This window comes from Physeter macrocephalus, chromosome 10, assembly GCF_002837175.3.
Source record: "Physeter macrocephalus isolate SW-GA chromosome 10, ASM283717v5, whole genome shotgun sequence".
Classification (NCBI taxonomy): domain Eukaryota; kingdom Metazoa; phylum Chordata; class Mammalia; order Artiodactyla; family Physeteridae; genus Physeter; species Physeter macrocephalus.
In genome coordinates, this window is record NC_041223.1 from 80,877,265 (window position 1) to 80,892,320 (window position 15,056).

The 15,056-nt window shown below is 42.3% G+C and overlaps 1 protein-coding gene across 1 annotated transcript in view; it reads left to right on the top strand.

The window, feature by feature from the left end:
* The window catches only part of COL19A1 (collagen type XIX alpha 1 chain), a 342,743-nt gene that overhangs the window by 224,432 nt on the left and 103,255 nt on the right, over window positions 1-15,056 (top strand). Inside the window, exon 15 of the mRNA XM_028494726.1 lies at window positions 12,287-12,340. Within this exon, the coding sequence (XP_028350527.1) occupies window positions 12,287-12,340 (54 nt within the window). The remainder of the gene's footprint in view (window positions 1-12,286; window positions 12,341-15,056) is intronic.

Here is a 15,056-nt window from a genome sequence, read left to right on the forward strand (position 1 = left end):
GGTTCTGTCTTCAGAAACCCAGACATCCAAATGAACGTGCAACTATTACCAAATAATTTTATGTTTAGAATCATTTACGCACATGATTGGATTTTCTCTTTGCCTCTGAAGATCTTGACATCAAATAGACCCCACCTCCTATGTTCTCTCCTTTAAATGGACTTAACTCTTGTTTCTTCAATATGATTTTCTCCAAATAATCATCAGGTAAAAATACTTTATTATATGTAAGGAAAAGATAATGACATAACTACTTCGATTTATACTTTTCCCCCCAGCTTTTGATTTCTCAGCCATGATCTAACATTGAGAGTTTTTTTGCTTTCATTAGCTTCCCAGAGTTCTCATTTGTAAAGTCACTGGGACCTGTGGCCATCTGTTACTTTCAGACATCTTTATAGCTTTGATTCTGTATTTTAAAAGATGTTCAAGCTATGGCATCCTTTCGCAGTAAAGACTCTAAGGTTATTAATTAATCATAATATTAAAAAGATTATAAACTGCATTTGCATATTTCTGTGTACATTAATTTAAACATCCTTTTTTTTCCCCCTGCAAGGTCTTTTGCTTTAGTGAGGCCAGCCGACTGACAGACTGCTCATTAATCATACATATTAACAGGAGTAGTTAAAGCTTTAAAGTCTAACTCACCATTCTGTCTACAGGGACTAGTCCTTGTTTTCTAAATGTGATGACAGACACTTCAGACACTGCTAATTAGGTCTTTCCCTTGAAAATTCATCCTGACATGTTTCAAGAACATTTTTTTTTTCCCTTGAGTACAAGTTCACTAAATTATTAATATCTTCATATAAGTCTTGCAGGATTACTTAAACAATGCAGCGTTCTCGATCTGAAAATCGTTCACAGTGAAGGATGAAATAGATCTCATTTCCTTATATCTATTTTTCAGTCAGAAACAGTGGACTGGGTAAATATCAGAGAATAATAGATATTATATTCAGTAACATAAGATGTTAAAGGAAGGTAAACAATACTTCGTACTTATAAATGGCAATGGGTATTAGTCAGGGTTCTCCAGAAAAATGAAATGAAAACGTCAGGCTATGTATACAGGGAGGCAGAGACAGAGACAGAGAGAACTGGCTCACACCGTTGTAGCGTCTTGGTAAATCCAAAATCTGTAGAGTAGCCTGGCAGGCTGGAGACCCAGTGAGGAGTTGTAATTCAAGTCCAAAGGCCGTCTGCTGGCAGAGTTCCTTCCTGCCTTGGGGAGGTCAGTCTTTGTTCCATTGAGGCCTTGGGCGGATTGGTGAGGCCCACACACCTTATGGATGGCAGCCTACTTTGGCTCAGAATCCACCATCTAAATGCTAATCTCATCCAGAGACCACCTTTACAGAAACATTCAGAAAAATGGTTGGCCAAATATCTGGGCACCACATAAACTTAACCATCACAAAACGCTCTACGGATAATCAACTCCTGATTATCTGCACAAATGGAAGGAAATGTTCCCGCAAGCGACCTAAATCAGATAACCTACAGTCAGTTCTGTTGAGCCTCCGAATTACATGATCAGTTGGTAGCAGTTTTACCCTAGTGGCTGTTCCTCTGCACAGGCAAGTGTTTAGGTCAGCCTCATGATGTGGCCCCTTTACGACAACTCCCAGTGGTTTCCCAACACAATCAAAGGAAGAAAACACAAAGCCCTCACCAGTCTTCAAGGCTCAGCTAATCTGCCCTGCCTGCCCTCCCATCCCCTGCTTGCTCTTCTCCAGCCACCCAGGGCTTTGTTCTCACTGTTCCCTCTGCTGGGTGCCCTTTCTCTCAGCCCTTGCGTGACCCACGAACTCACTTGGTTCAGGTGTCTGCTGAGACCTCCCCTGATTTTTCTGTCTGCAACGGCGCACCACCCCGTCTAACTCTGTATCCCTTTACCCTGCTTTACTTTTTATGATTCTTGTTGCTATCCAGAATTTATATCTCTACTCGTGTAGTTCTCAGACACGCAGTCAGTATATAACAGGGTGACACAGCCAAGTTACCTGAATTCAAGTCCCAGCTCTGCTGCTTAACTGGACGTGTGACCTCAGGCAAGCTGCTCCATCGCTCAGTTGCCTCATCTGTAAAACAGAGATACCTCAGAGATATTACGAGGACTTTGAGGATATAATGAATACATAGATGTAAATTGCTTTGAACGGTGTCTGGCAGAGAGAAAGGACCAGGTGCTATCTATTACTATCATTGTCCGCACTAGAGTATAAGCTCTATGAGGACAGAATGGATTCAAGATATTTCCAGAGCACAGAGAAGGATCTGGCCCACAGTAAGGACTCATTAAATGTTTGTTGAATGAATTAATGAAGGAATCTGGGCACATGCCAGCTGAGAATGGGAAATATGTTCTACAAAAGCACAGTGAAGAGGTGGTAGGTTGTTGGGCTGCAGGCCTAGAAGGCCTGCATTTGCCCAGCTTTAAGACCGAAGAAAGAGCCCGGAGTCAGCAACAGAGACATCAGTGGTTTCATGGATGGGGCCGCTTACACGTCTGAAGGAAGGTCCTGGAGCGATTGCCAGTTATAGAGGAGTTGACGTCAGGTGGGCTCATCGGTTACCAGGGAAAACAGCAGAGGGACACAGGCCCCTCACCACCCCTTTGACAAGGACAGTCACTCGCTGGGGCCTGGGGCAAGTACGTGGGAAGTAGGTGAGTAGGTGTTGGTTAGGCTTTATGGACGTCTGTATAGGGATGGATGGATGTACGTACTGTGTAGCAGGATGCTCGGGATAAGATGTAGCTGCAGTTTCTGCCTGAAGGATACTTCTCTGAAGGGGACTGAGAAGTCAAAGGAGAACATAAAAAGAATCCAGCAAATGACCCACAGCTGGGGCTGGCAGGGCCAACTGAGGTACCAGCTTTCCCAAGACACCCTAACCTTATTCTGGGAAAAGGTCAGAGCTGAAGGAGAAAGAGACTGTGGGAAAGCAGCTGGAAGAGGTCAGACTCAGAGTTCCTCTTACCCAGTCACACTGGCAAGTGACCTTGGGTGTCGGGTTTAAGGAAATGAAAAGAGTATTCAAGTCAAGAAAAAACATACCCAGTATTTATATAATGGCATGTCCACAAGCATTCCGTTTTTGAAGGTCATCAATACAGAGTTCCAATACTTAAGTCCATCATGAAAGCACAAGGAGTGGCAGGCTGGGAAATGCCTTCCAAGCCCAGTTGCTTGAAAGGTTGGCAATAAGTATCAGAGGACAAAAGGACCAAAGAGGACACACAACTGTATGGGGGCACAAGTGTCCAGGGAAGCTGTGCCTGTTTGAGGGGCCTCTTCAGGGTCTAGCACCCCATCTCATTGCCAAGGGGGTGCAGATGGCTTTCTCCACCCGCATTTCCCTCCCATCCCATCCCGGTGACCAACTCCGCCACTGCCCCTGTCAAACGAAAGGCTGAGAGAGTTACTGAAAGCTTTGGGAGGCAACTTAATTCTCACCTTCCCTCCCCGGAACTTCTGAGTTTACCTGCAGCCAAATGAGCAACACTCTCCAAACAGCTGTTGTGAATAGCTCTTCCCCCTCTTCTACCCTGAAAGCAAGATCCAGGCCTTAGTCATTCATATATTTTCCCCTAGAACAGTATGTACAACACAGACAGTACATTTCTGCTGAATAAATTTACTCATTTTTTGATAGGGTTTGAAGTTGGCATTTAAATATCCAAATGCAATTTGATCCATTAAATTTAAGTTGATGGATTGAGAATTATGCACTGAAAATTCTTCTGTATCAAAATTGGGTGACCTTCATGCTTGCATCTTACGGATCCTTGGGGATTCTCTTTGTTTATGGGCAGTTATTGAATAGCTGCAAAGTGTATTCCTATGTGTTTATTTGGTGCTACTCAATTCAGCCCTTCTCACTGAAACTGCAGTTCTGAAATTCCGCCCCTTGAGGGTACATTTCATACGTTAAAAAGGACGTGACTCAAAAATGCTGAAAATGCACTTCTATAAATTTACCTTCATTGAAATCAAGATATAAAATGTCATTGACGATTTCTTTGTTCCAGTGCTGACTGGTAAGGCTGAATTCCTTCTTTTACACTGCCTCAAGCTCTGACCCGTCTGAAATTTGTTGAGGAACCTCACCACGTTGTTTTCCTGTTAACACTTCTTTTAAATAAGACACTAGCAGTTTATGTGCATTATTTGTCCCTCTACGTGTTGATTTCATCTGCTCCCTAAGTCTAAAAATGTAACAGTTTCCTTAATAAAAACGAAAGATGCTTGAGGCCTTATGAGTGCGTGGAGATGGGGACCCCAGGGCATGGGCATAGTTCCCGGACAAGGAAGGCAGAGTCCAAGCCCGATTCTCCTCCTCCAGCCTGCAGGCATCCCCCTGCGAACTTCCAAATACGGAGGGAGCATCCACCCTCTCGCTGCCGCACAAAGATGTTAAGATGTATCACAGATGGTCAGGAAGCAGCTAAGCCATGCCCTACCGTGCCCCACCCGTGAGCCGAGATGAAGCAAGTGCATTGGCTGAGATCGGCAATGGCAGGCATAGAAAACGGAGCCCGCGATTGGGACAGAGAGAGTTGGTGGTTTGGCAAGACAGTCGTGAGTCCAGTCTAAGTGGAAGGTTGTGGTTGTCCTGCTGGCACAAGGCAAAGGCAAGCAGCCATCAGGGGAGCAGGTGAGAACTTAGGAAGACCTGAATTCCCAAGGGCAAAGTCGTCAGACGATGGGACATTTAAAAATCTGGCTTGGGGCTTCCCTGGTGGCGCAGTGGTTGAGAGTCCGCCTGCCGATGCAGGGGACGCGGGTTCGTGCCCCGGTCTGGGAAGATCCCACGTGCCGTGGAGCGGCTGGGCCCGTGAGCCATGGCCGCTGAGCCTGCGCGTCCGGAGCCTGTGCTCCGCGACGGGAGAGGCCACAGCAGTGAGAGGCCCGCGTACCGCAAAAAAATAAAAAAAATAAAAAAATCTGGCTTGGTGGTGAGAAAACAAGAGAAACTCAGCAATTAGAGAAGCAAAGTAACTGAAATCGTGAATGACCAGGATATGCCCCCCCAAGGAAACCTTAATCCTGAGGATTACGGGTTTTAAGATCAGACACACTTGGGGTTAAATTTTAGCCCCACCAATTAAGAGCAGAGTGATTTGGAGCTAGATGTTTAATCTTTCGTTCTCTGTAAAATGGGAACAGTATCACTCACCCATAGTAGTTTTGAGCAGATTAAATGAAATAGTGTAAGTCCATGCTTAGCACTCAGTGCTTGGCTCATGGCAAGCATTTGATCAATGGTAACCATTTTAATAATCATTTGTCCTAGACTTTTATGTTTCTTGGTACATGCACAGCTTGGGGCACACAAGGAAAAGTTGCTTTGGGGTTCATCCAGTCAGAAGGGACTTAAGAGGTCAGACCCTAACTATACTTATCTTCATGACCAAATTGGTACCACCATGATAACTTCATAGGGATGCTCAACAGTGACTGTAGACCATGCTGACCACAGACCAGACCATTTGTGTTTGTTTTTTTTTTTTTGTGGTATGCGGGCCTCCCTCTGCTGTGGCCTCTCCCGTTGCGGAGCACAGGCTCCGGACGCGCAGGCTCAGCGGCCATGGCTCACAGGCCCAGCCGCTCCGCGGCACGTGGGATCTTCCCAGACCGGGGCGCGAACCCGGTTCCCCTGCATCGGCAGGCGGACTCTCAACCGCTGCGCCACCAGGGAAGCCCCAGACCAGACCATTTGGCCCAGTCCAATGTGTCGATGAAGCTTTATCGTTGATTCAGATTATCATTTATTCAGATTATCATTTATTCAGTTATAGCTGAGGGTCCCGTTGCGGAGCACAGGCTCCGGACGCGCAGGCTCAGCGGCCATGGCTCACAGGCCCAGCCGCTCCGCGGCATGCGGGATCCTCCCAGACCGGGGCGCGAACCCGGTTCCCCTGCATCGGCAGGCGGACTCTCAACCACTGCGCCACCAGGGAAGCCCCAGACCAGACCATTTGGCCCAGTCCAATGTTTCGATGAAGCTTTATCGTTGATTCAGATTATCATTTATTCAGATTATCATTTATTCAGTTATAGCTGAGGGGGTTTAGTTAATATTGTCACATTTCTAACTTGTTTTGAAAAGCCACATTAGTTACTGGTAGAGTCCATCCAAAGGGGAAAAAAAGGAAGGGAACAGAGAGATGGGGAAATTGTGACATGATTTAGAAATTTTAAGATCCCAGCCTAAATGAGAAAAGCAATATCGGGAATAGCATCACAATATGGATTCATCTTTCCTTAGCTCTAAACCTATTTCAGATTCTTTGTTCATGCTGAATTACATCGTCTTCCTGTGTCCTTACAAGAGCCACTTGTCTGATCCCTGAAATAAGGAGACCATTATGACTAGCCTCATTGCTGTCTTAGATGTATTTTTAAAGATGTTAAGAAATAAAATTCACTTAAGACGTTGTGCCTTCCTCGTGTAAGTATTCCGTTCCCATTTTTTCACATATCGTCGATTTCAAAATGTGCTAACTTTTTACATCAGTCATTAATCTTATTTCCGTTCACAATGTAAAAAAAGAAAACTAAACTTCCCAGATGGTCTGTAATGTTTTCCTGTGTAATTAACACCTACTTCACAGTTGTGGGTGCCAGTCAAGGCCCTGTCTCCTCTTCCTCGACATTTCCTTGGTGCCTTGTTCAGGCTGAGTTGATGCCTAAGACTCTGCTAAATACACACATGAGACCAGGGGAATTCTGGAGAGGAGCCAGCTGCATTAGAAGACCTGGCAATTTAGAGAGATTACTTACACACGTGTCTTCTGTGGGCTTGGGGTCTGCATACCACCCTTTATTTCAGTACGATTACTACTGTAATTTGTCCTCCTCCTCATCATCCTAATGAACAACAAAAACCATCTGTCAGATAAGTACCAGTCGTCCATTATTTGCATTCTTCCCTTAATACTCCTGGATGGTCAAGTGTTTATAAATCAAGTGGCTGATTTAAGATACATGTGCTCTCATACTGGAAGTCATCCTGGAAGCATCAGGTTATTTTTACTGTTGAAAATTTGTAGATGTCATTTATTTAAATAGGCCTTGGGTTTTTTTTTTTTTTTCCTTCCTGACGGTATTGACCCTCTGTGGTCTTGTACACAGCAAATGCAGATGGATGAAGTCATTTGATAATTCAAATAAAATCATTCCATCGTGGAAATCCCCTGGTTTCATTTTTTTAAAAATTTTTATTGAAGTATAACAAACATTCAGAAAAATGTATGTATCCTAAGGAGACCACTTGTTGATTTTTCACAAATCAAGAACACGCTTGTAACCTGCACACAGTTCAAGAAACAAAACATCAGCATCTTAGTCTGATGCTCTCGGTCGCTCCCCACCCCCACATCGGTGACCTATTGCAACTTCTAACAGCTTAGCTTAGTATTGCCTGCTTTTATTCCTTATATAAATTGATCAACGTTGTGTTTACACAGTTTAACCGTATTGTTGCATATAGCTGTATTCCGTTCATTTCCATTGTTATATAGCATTCCACTGTATGAATAATCTATAATTTCCTTTTTCTGTTTCTACTCTTAATGGGCACCTTGATTGTTGTTTTAGATGAAAAAATCCCCTATGTAAGGTTGACGGTTACGTTTTTTTAACTGATGCACAACACAGATTTTAAGGTTTTCTTGATATATTATCCACATTTTTAAATGGAAAAAAAAATGGATAATTGGGTAAAGGATGGTAGAAGGGCAGGGAGAAAAGGAACTAACATTTATTATTCCCACTGTGTCAGATATTATAGTAGGAGTGTTGTTGTTGTTGTTGTTTTTAATTGTGGAGAAAAACACATAGCATAAAATTTACCATCTTAACCGTTTTCAAGTGTACAGTTCATTAGTGTTAAGTATAGTCGCATTGTTGTGAAAAGACCTCCAGAACTTTTTCATCTTGTGAAATTAAAACTCTGTTCCCATTAAATAACTTCCTCTATCCCCCGCCCCCCAGCCCCTGGCCACCAGCATTCTACCTTCTGTTTCTATAAATTTGGCTACTCTAAATACCTCATATAAGTGAAATCATACGGTATTTGTCTTCTACTGACTTATTTCACTGTGCCTATTTCAATTAGCATGATGTCATCAAGGTTTATGCATGTTGTAGCATGTATCAGAATGTCCTTTTCAAAACTGAATAATATTCCATTGTATGTACCACATTTTGTTGATCTACTCGTCTGTTAATGGACGTTTGGATTGGTTCTACCTCTTGGCTATTCTGAATAGTGCTGCTTATGAACACAGGTGTGCAGATATCTCTTCACGACCCTGTTTTCAATTCCTTTGAATATAGACCCAGAAATGGAATTTCTGGATCACATGGTCATTCTGCTTTTCATTATTTTAAAAATCTGCGCAGTGTTTTCCATAGCAGTTGCTCCATTTTACAATCTCGCCAGCAGTGCGCAAGCATTCCAGTTTCTCCAGATCCTCACCAACGCTTATTTGGTTTCTTGAAACTAGCCATCCTAATGGGTGTGTGCGTGGTAGGAATTTTACACATGATCTCTTTTTCAGTTCTTAACAAACAGGCTTCAATGTGTAAGTACCAATTTTACAGCAAGGACATCTTGACACAAGAACCTTCCATAAAAGAAAAGGCTGGGATTCCAATCCAGGTGGTCCTGAAGTTGACAATGGGGTTTTTATTCTTAAAGTTCCACACAGTCACCAAACCAACCCAGCTCTTTTGTTCTGAGCTACAAGGTTTACAAGATTAAGGGCTATACGAGATTGCCTGACTTTAAATATGAAATAAGAGGTTGAGGTTTAGAACAGGAGTTCTCACAGTGTGGTCTCAAGGCCAGTAGCATCAGTACTGCTGGGAACTTGTTATAAATGTGAGTTCTCCGGTCCCACTCCGGACCTGCTTAGTCAGAAACTCTGGAAGTGGGGAGAGCAATCTGTTTCAGCTAGGTCTCCCGAGGATGCTGATGTGTGACTGGGTTAGAGCACCGCTGGGCTTAAATCATTCGACAGATACCTAAACTGCTGTCTGATAACCTTTACACTGTTGCCAAACAGGAAACGTACGTGATGAGCGCTTTGAGGTTTCCAGGGCAACCTGATGTGGTAAATCTGCATTTTATGCCTCATACTCCAATTTTCAGAAAAGTATTGGATTAACCCAGTTGTAATGCTGCTGAAACCATCCATGTGGAGATTCAGCCAGACTCCAACTGATCAGAGTTGCTTCTGAACAAATGGCCACCTGGGACCAGGCATCCTAGCCAGGAAGGCCACACCCAGCTCAGCATTTATCTGTTATTTGCTGGGATTTTCATCCCAACCCATGTCCGAGTGCCCACTTTTTGTCTCACTTTACAGTGGGTCTAGAATGAAGGGCCTGAAATAAGAGGAGACAGAAGTGGAAACAAACACGCAAAAACAGTCCCTCTATCGACGTCAGGAGGGTATTCCCTGGCCCTCCCAGGCACAGCCCCAGCCCCAGAGTATGGAATCTAAAAAAGCCTAATTCATCGAAGCAGAGACAATGTTGGCTGCCAAAGGCTGAGGAAGGGGGAGATGAGGAGATGCCGGTCAAAGTGCACAGACTTCCGGTTAGAAGATGAATACGTTTGGGGATCCAGTGTACAGCATGGTGACTCTAGTTAACAATATTGTGTTTATACTTGAAAGTTTCTGAGAGAGTAGAGTTTTAAATGTTCTCAACACACACACACACACAAATGGTAATTATGTAGGCTGACGGAGGTATTCACTAACTTTATTCCTAACATATAAGGGTATGAAGGCATCACTTGCACACATGAAACGTACACAATGTTACATGCCAATTATATCTCAATAAAGCTGAAAAAGAAAAAAGTATTCAAATCTGCTTCAGGATGTTACTAGAAATTCAAGCCTAGAAACCACATTTAAACTGAAAAATACGTGCTGGCTGAAGTTATCTGTGTACAGTATGTTCCAATAATTTGGCGATCTTCAAAAACATCTTACCTGCATGTCTGCTGTTAGCAAGGAGGCATAAAGACAACCAGCGTTCCCCTGTGCTCTTCGAGAGACACATCCGTATACTCTTGACAGTCGCAAGGCTTTGAACGATGACGTAAATCAGCAGCGATGTACAAGAATTTGGAAGCTTGCCCGTACCGTGCTGAATCATGACATGACATGACAATGTTATGTTGCAATAGCTGAGACGGGGTTTATCTTAAACATTAACTCTGTGATAAACGTTGATCGATAACCTCATTTTCTCCACTTCCTGCCCAAATCAATATGTATGTCTCCTTTAAGGAAAGGAGACTGCACACAAAGTTTATCCTATGGTTTTAACTTACCTCAACCTAAAGGAAAGAACCAATCACCTACTCCAATGTCACTGATTTTGTTTCTTTGTGCTCTTGTAAATGAATAAATTACGGTGCTTCCACTTGCCAAGTAAACGTTTTACCATTGATTAATCCTCAGGGGCTGATTGACTTGCATTTACTAAAAGACCCAATATATTGATTTTCAGAATGTGTAAACTGCAAAACAAGAAAATTAGGTCCATGTGTGTAACTTTTATTCAGTATACAGAATATTAAATTATATATTCATTCCAATCTTACAACCCCCCCAAAGGAAATCCAAGGTTCAGATCTCTAAAACAGAAGGTACATGAAAATACTACTAATTATATTTCTGGTTTTAATGAAATTTTAAAAAAAATCTGTTCTGTAGTTGTTAGCCAGGATTTTTTATGCCTACAGCTGCTATTTTTATGTGGAGTCCTTGACAGTTGGTACTTAACTTGCCTTCAGCAACTAATGGAAGCATTTCCCACCCAATCACGGTGTCGCATTTGTTTACCTACCTTCCAAACCTTACTCTGCTGCTTCAGTGGGTACTGCATTTCCTACCCCACCCCAAGCCTAGATGAAGACCAGAAAGTCAAGCGAAAATTGCCTGACTCTTTCAGAGCAAGAAAATCTGTCAGTGAAATGGGCTTTCCGTGTTTATGCTTACAATTCTCCCCAGAAAGAGTTGAAAGATCAGCCTAATACTTTTACCTTTTAAGTAACAACAAGCCTTAATACGTATTAACATACTACCAATATGGTAATAAAATAAAGTTATTAGTAACAATGAAATAGAATTAGAAAACCTGCTCAGAAATGCTTCTCATTCAAAATGTGTGCTATCCATACCTAGGCTTGCTTCCTTCTATGATAAAGGAAAAAAATAATTAAGAAAATAAATGTATAATAAATAAATGTTTTTTAAATGATATAGATACACAGTGTCATTCTGGCTCTTGCAGTTGGAATTTAGCAAGTTGTGAACTTGGGGAGTTAACATTCACTTACAATAATGAAGATTAATAAGCAAGGAGTGAACATTGTATTTCACTTATAAAACAGCTTAATCATCCAAAGGGAAGAAAAGAGCTAGTTAATGTGCTTTTCACAACATATATAATTATAATATGGCTTACGGAAGTGCTTTTCAAACGTTAGTGAGTATGAGTATTACCTGAAGGGGTTTTTTAAATGCAGATTCATGGATCCCTTCCCCAGAGATTCTAAACCAGTAAGTACAGGATGGAGCCCAGAAAAATGTATTTCTAATACCTGATAGCACTCTCAGGAAACTCCTATAAAATTGGAATTCAGGGCTTCCCTGGTGGCGCAGTGCTTGAGAGTCCTCCTGCCGATGCAGGGGACACGGGTTCGTGCCCCGGTCCGGGAAGATCCCACGAGCCGCGGAGCGGCTGGGCCGGTGAGCCATGGCCGCTGAGCCTGCGCGTCCGGAGCCTGTGCTCCGCAATGGGAGAGGCCACAGCAGTGAGAGGCCCGCGTACCGCAAAAAAATAAAAAAAATTGGAATTCAGATCACTCTTTGAGAAATACCAATTTAAGATGATAAATGCATTTATTATTGCACCTGAACCCACTGAATTATCAGATAAAATGCCCATCTTAGCCCATCTTTCAGATATTTTATATTACTTTGCTAGAGTACCAAAGTAGACAGCCTTTAAAGGGCTGCTAATAAGAGTCACGGTTTATTCATTCCAGGCACTGTTTTTCTCATCTTGGCTGTTAAAAGTTGTCTCATAGCTTTTTGACTTCACAGGTCTTTAAAGGTCATGTGGACCTGGAATTGTTTTTTAACTTTTAGTTAATTTTTAGTCTTTAAAATTGCCATTTAATATTGTCTCATCTTAAAATAAAATGGAATCACAGTAGCTGTTGTCTGTTTCTCTTTGGTTTCTAGGGAAGACGAGGAAAACCAGGTCCTCCAGGAAAACCAGGGCCTCCAGGACCACCTGTGAGTAGACAGCAGGGTATTTCATCAGAGTTCCTCTGTATTGCTGTGTGTCCATCTAAAGGTTATCTGAATCCCCTGTGGATAACAATTTCCATCTTTCCACTGTTTAACATGGTTGTGCTCCCCTACACCTCCCACCACCACCAGCCAAGAGGTCAGGGAGGCTGGTGGCCAGCTGCCCCTCCTGCCCACTTCATTCCTGGTCAGGAGCAAGTGTACTGCCTGCATGGGCGCCCCAAGCCAAGTCCCAGGTCAGCAAATCCTGTGCTGAACCCACCTGAGCCCCATCTCCACAATTTCTTAACATCCAGGCTGGTGGTCAATCAGACATTTGGGGAAGCATGCCTACTTTTCTTGACACAGCTATTTTGCTAGTAGAATTTCATAGAATATTGTTGCTAAAGAGAGCCATAAAGATCGTGTAGCCAATTAGCTGATCTCCTCCTTTATCCCAAGCTTCTAGAGGAAGTGTTCAATTTCTTGTGGTTCTGCTAACTCTTCAACCCACTAGCGTCTGGTTTATGTCCAAGCTACTCCGCTGGCCCTGCCTCCTCTATGATCACCAATATCTGAGTCACGAGATTCCCTGAGTGCCTTTCAGGCTTCACCTTATTTCACTGCCGTTTAGGAACTGACGCTGTTGACTGTTCTATCCTTGAAACTCTCTATTCTCTTGGTTCATTGACGCTGATTGTTTTCTCCTACCTTTGAGGCCATCCTTTTTGTCTCCTTCCGTAAAGCTGTTCCTCCTTCTCTTATTTATATGTTGTATGGTTTAAAGAATCCCAGTCTTCTATTTCCACCCAGACATTCCTCCTGAGTTCCAGGCTCCTACACTCCACGGCCTGCTCAGTACCTCCACTTGGAGGTCTCTTATGTACTACAAATATAGCCTGTCCAAAACTAAACTCTAAAAATGACCCTAGATTTTTTTTCTCTCTCTCATCCTCCGCATCCAAATAGTTCCTAAATCATGTCACTTCTACTTCCCGTTAGCTCATACCACTGCCTTATTTAGGCCCTTGTCAATTTGTATCTGTATTTTTGTAGCTTTCTCCCAGCTGTCTCATTGCCTCTACTTCTACAAGTGGGGTAATATTTCTAAATCATAACTGTGATCACGTAGCTCTTTGGTTGAAAACTCTTTAATAACTTCCCTTTCCTTCCAGATGGATTCCATATCTTCTACAGCCATTCTGGTCCCTTCAAAGTTTGTCCTTTTCCTATCTTTGTCTATCCTTCTCTGTGCCCTTTCTTCTTTTGCAACCTGTAGTGTCATCTTCCTTTACTATCTCAAAATGCCGCACGTTGCAGATGTTCTCCCCAAGGCCCAGGTGAGCTTCCCCACCTACAGGACTCAGCTCATACCCCAGGTCTCTCACGAAGCACTTGCCTGTGCTCTCAGCACAGCACGAGAGGTGTCATCCTTCGCAATCCTATGAGCTTATGCCTCCTGCAGACAGAGCACATTGTTTTGTGACTCCTATTTCCCTTGTCTTTCTGACCACTGCCCTGTGAATATTTTTTGAACCTCTATTTTATCATCATTGTCTAGCACAGTTTCTGGCATGTGGCATGTAATTATTAATTATTTAATGAATGAGTCAACAAATGAATATGCTTCATAGATGAGAAAATGAAGACGGGAAAATAAGTGACTTTTTAAAGGCTTAGAACCACCTGCACCACGACTAGAGGGCTCTAGACTGAGCTCCTTAGGAGTTACTTAGGGTGTGGCCACATGCCAAAGGTGAACAAGATTGCTGCTCTGTCAATGATTTCATTTCCTCCATTTAGCCGTTCAAGTAAATTGTTCTCTTAGCAATGTACTGGTGTCAGTTGATACTGGTTATGAAACAACTGGGGGGAAAACGGCATAAATTGGGCATCCTGGAATCCAGTCTTTAAAGGAATCAGCTCTGTTGATTTTTATCCCAAATTTTCTGGCAAAAGAGAGAACTCATTGTAGGATTTTCAGTAATTGTCTCGTGCTATAAACAAGAAAAGCCGGTACAAGCTAACAGGCAAGATTAGACTTTCCCATAGTTTTCTAAATGCATGATGCTGCTTTCAAGACAAGATAATTGTTGTCTCAGAGGAGGAATTTGAATGATGAAGGCCTTTATGACAGGCTTGCCAAATGTCTAGGAGAGAAGAGGATTACTCCACATCCTGGCATGAGTCCTCAGCTATAGATCAAATGAGTTTACTGAAGAATTTAGAAGATTAAGAAATATGCGACCATATGAAAGAGTTTATAATATTCAGTTCCACAGGTTTTGATTGCCAGAGTTTTTGGGAGAGAGAGGTACTTATTTTATTTCAAGTATTAGATTTAGAATTTAAACTCAGCTATGGGTCTGATACACAGTGTTCATTAAATCCTGAGTACACGGTATTTAAAAGAAAAGTGGTTTATTGTCTTTTGTAATATAATAAAATACCAATTTGTTAGACTACCAAAAAAGGGGGGAAATTCTATGCAAAAAAGAAAAGGTTTTTATTCATAGGTCAGCTCTTGTTTAAAAAGAATTATTAGACTATATCATCAGCTCATTTTTGTATAAGAATTGTGGTTTATGGAAACTTTGTCTTTTTGATTCTGGGATAACTCCTCTAGTGGATTAAATATCTTTTGTCTGATACAAGTATTACCAAAACTCTTTCTTGGGGTACATTTTTCATCAGCTTTTGTATTTTTTTAAGTTATTCACAT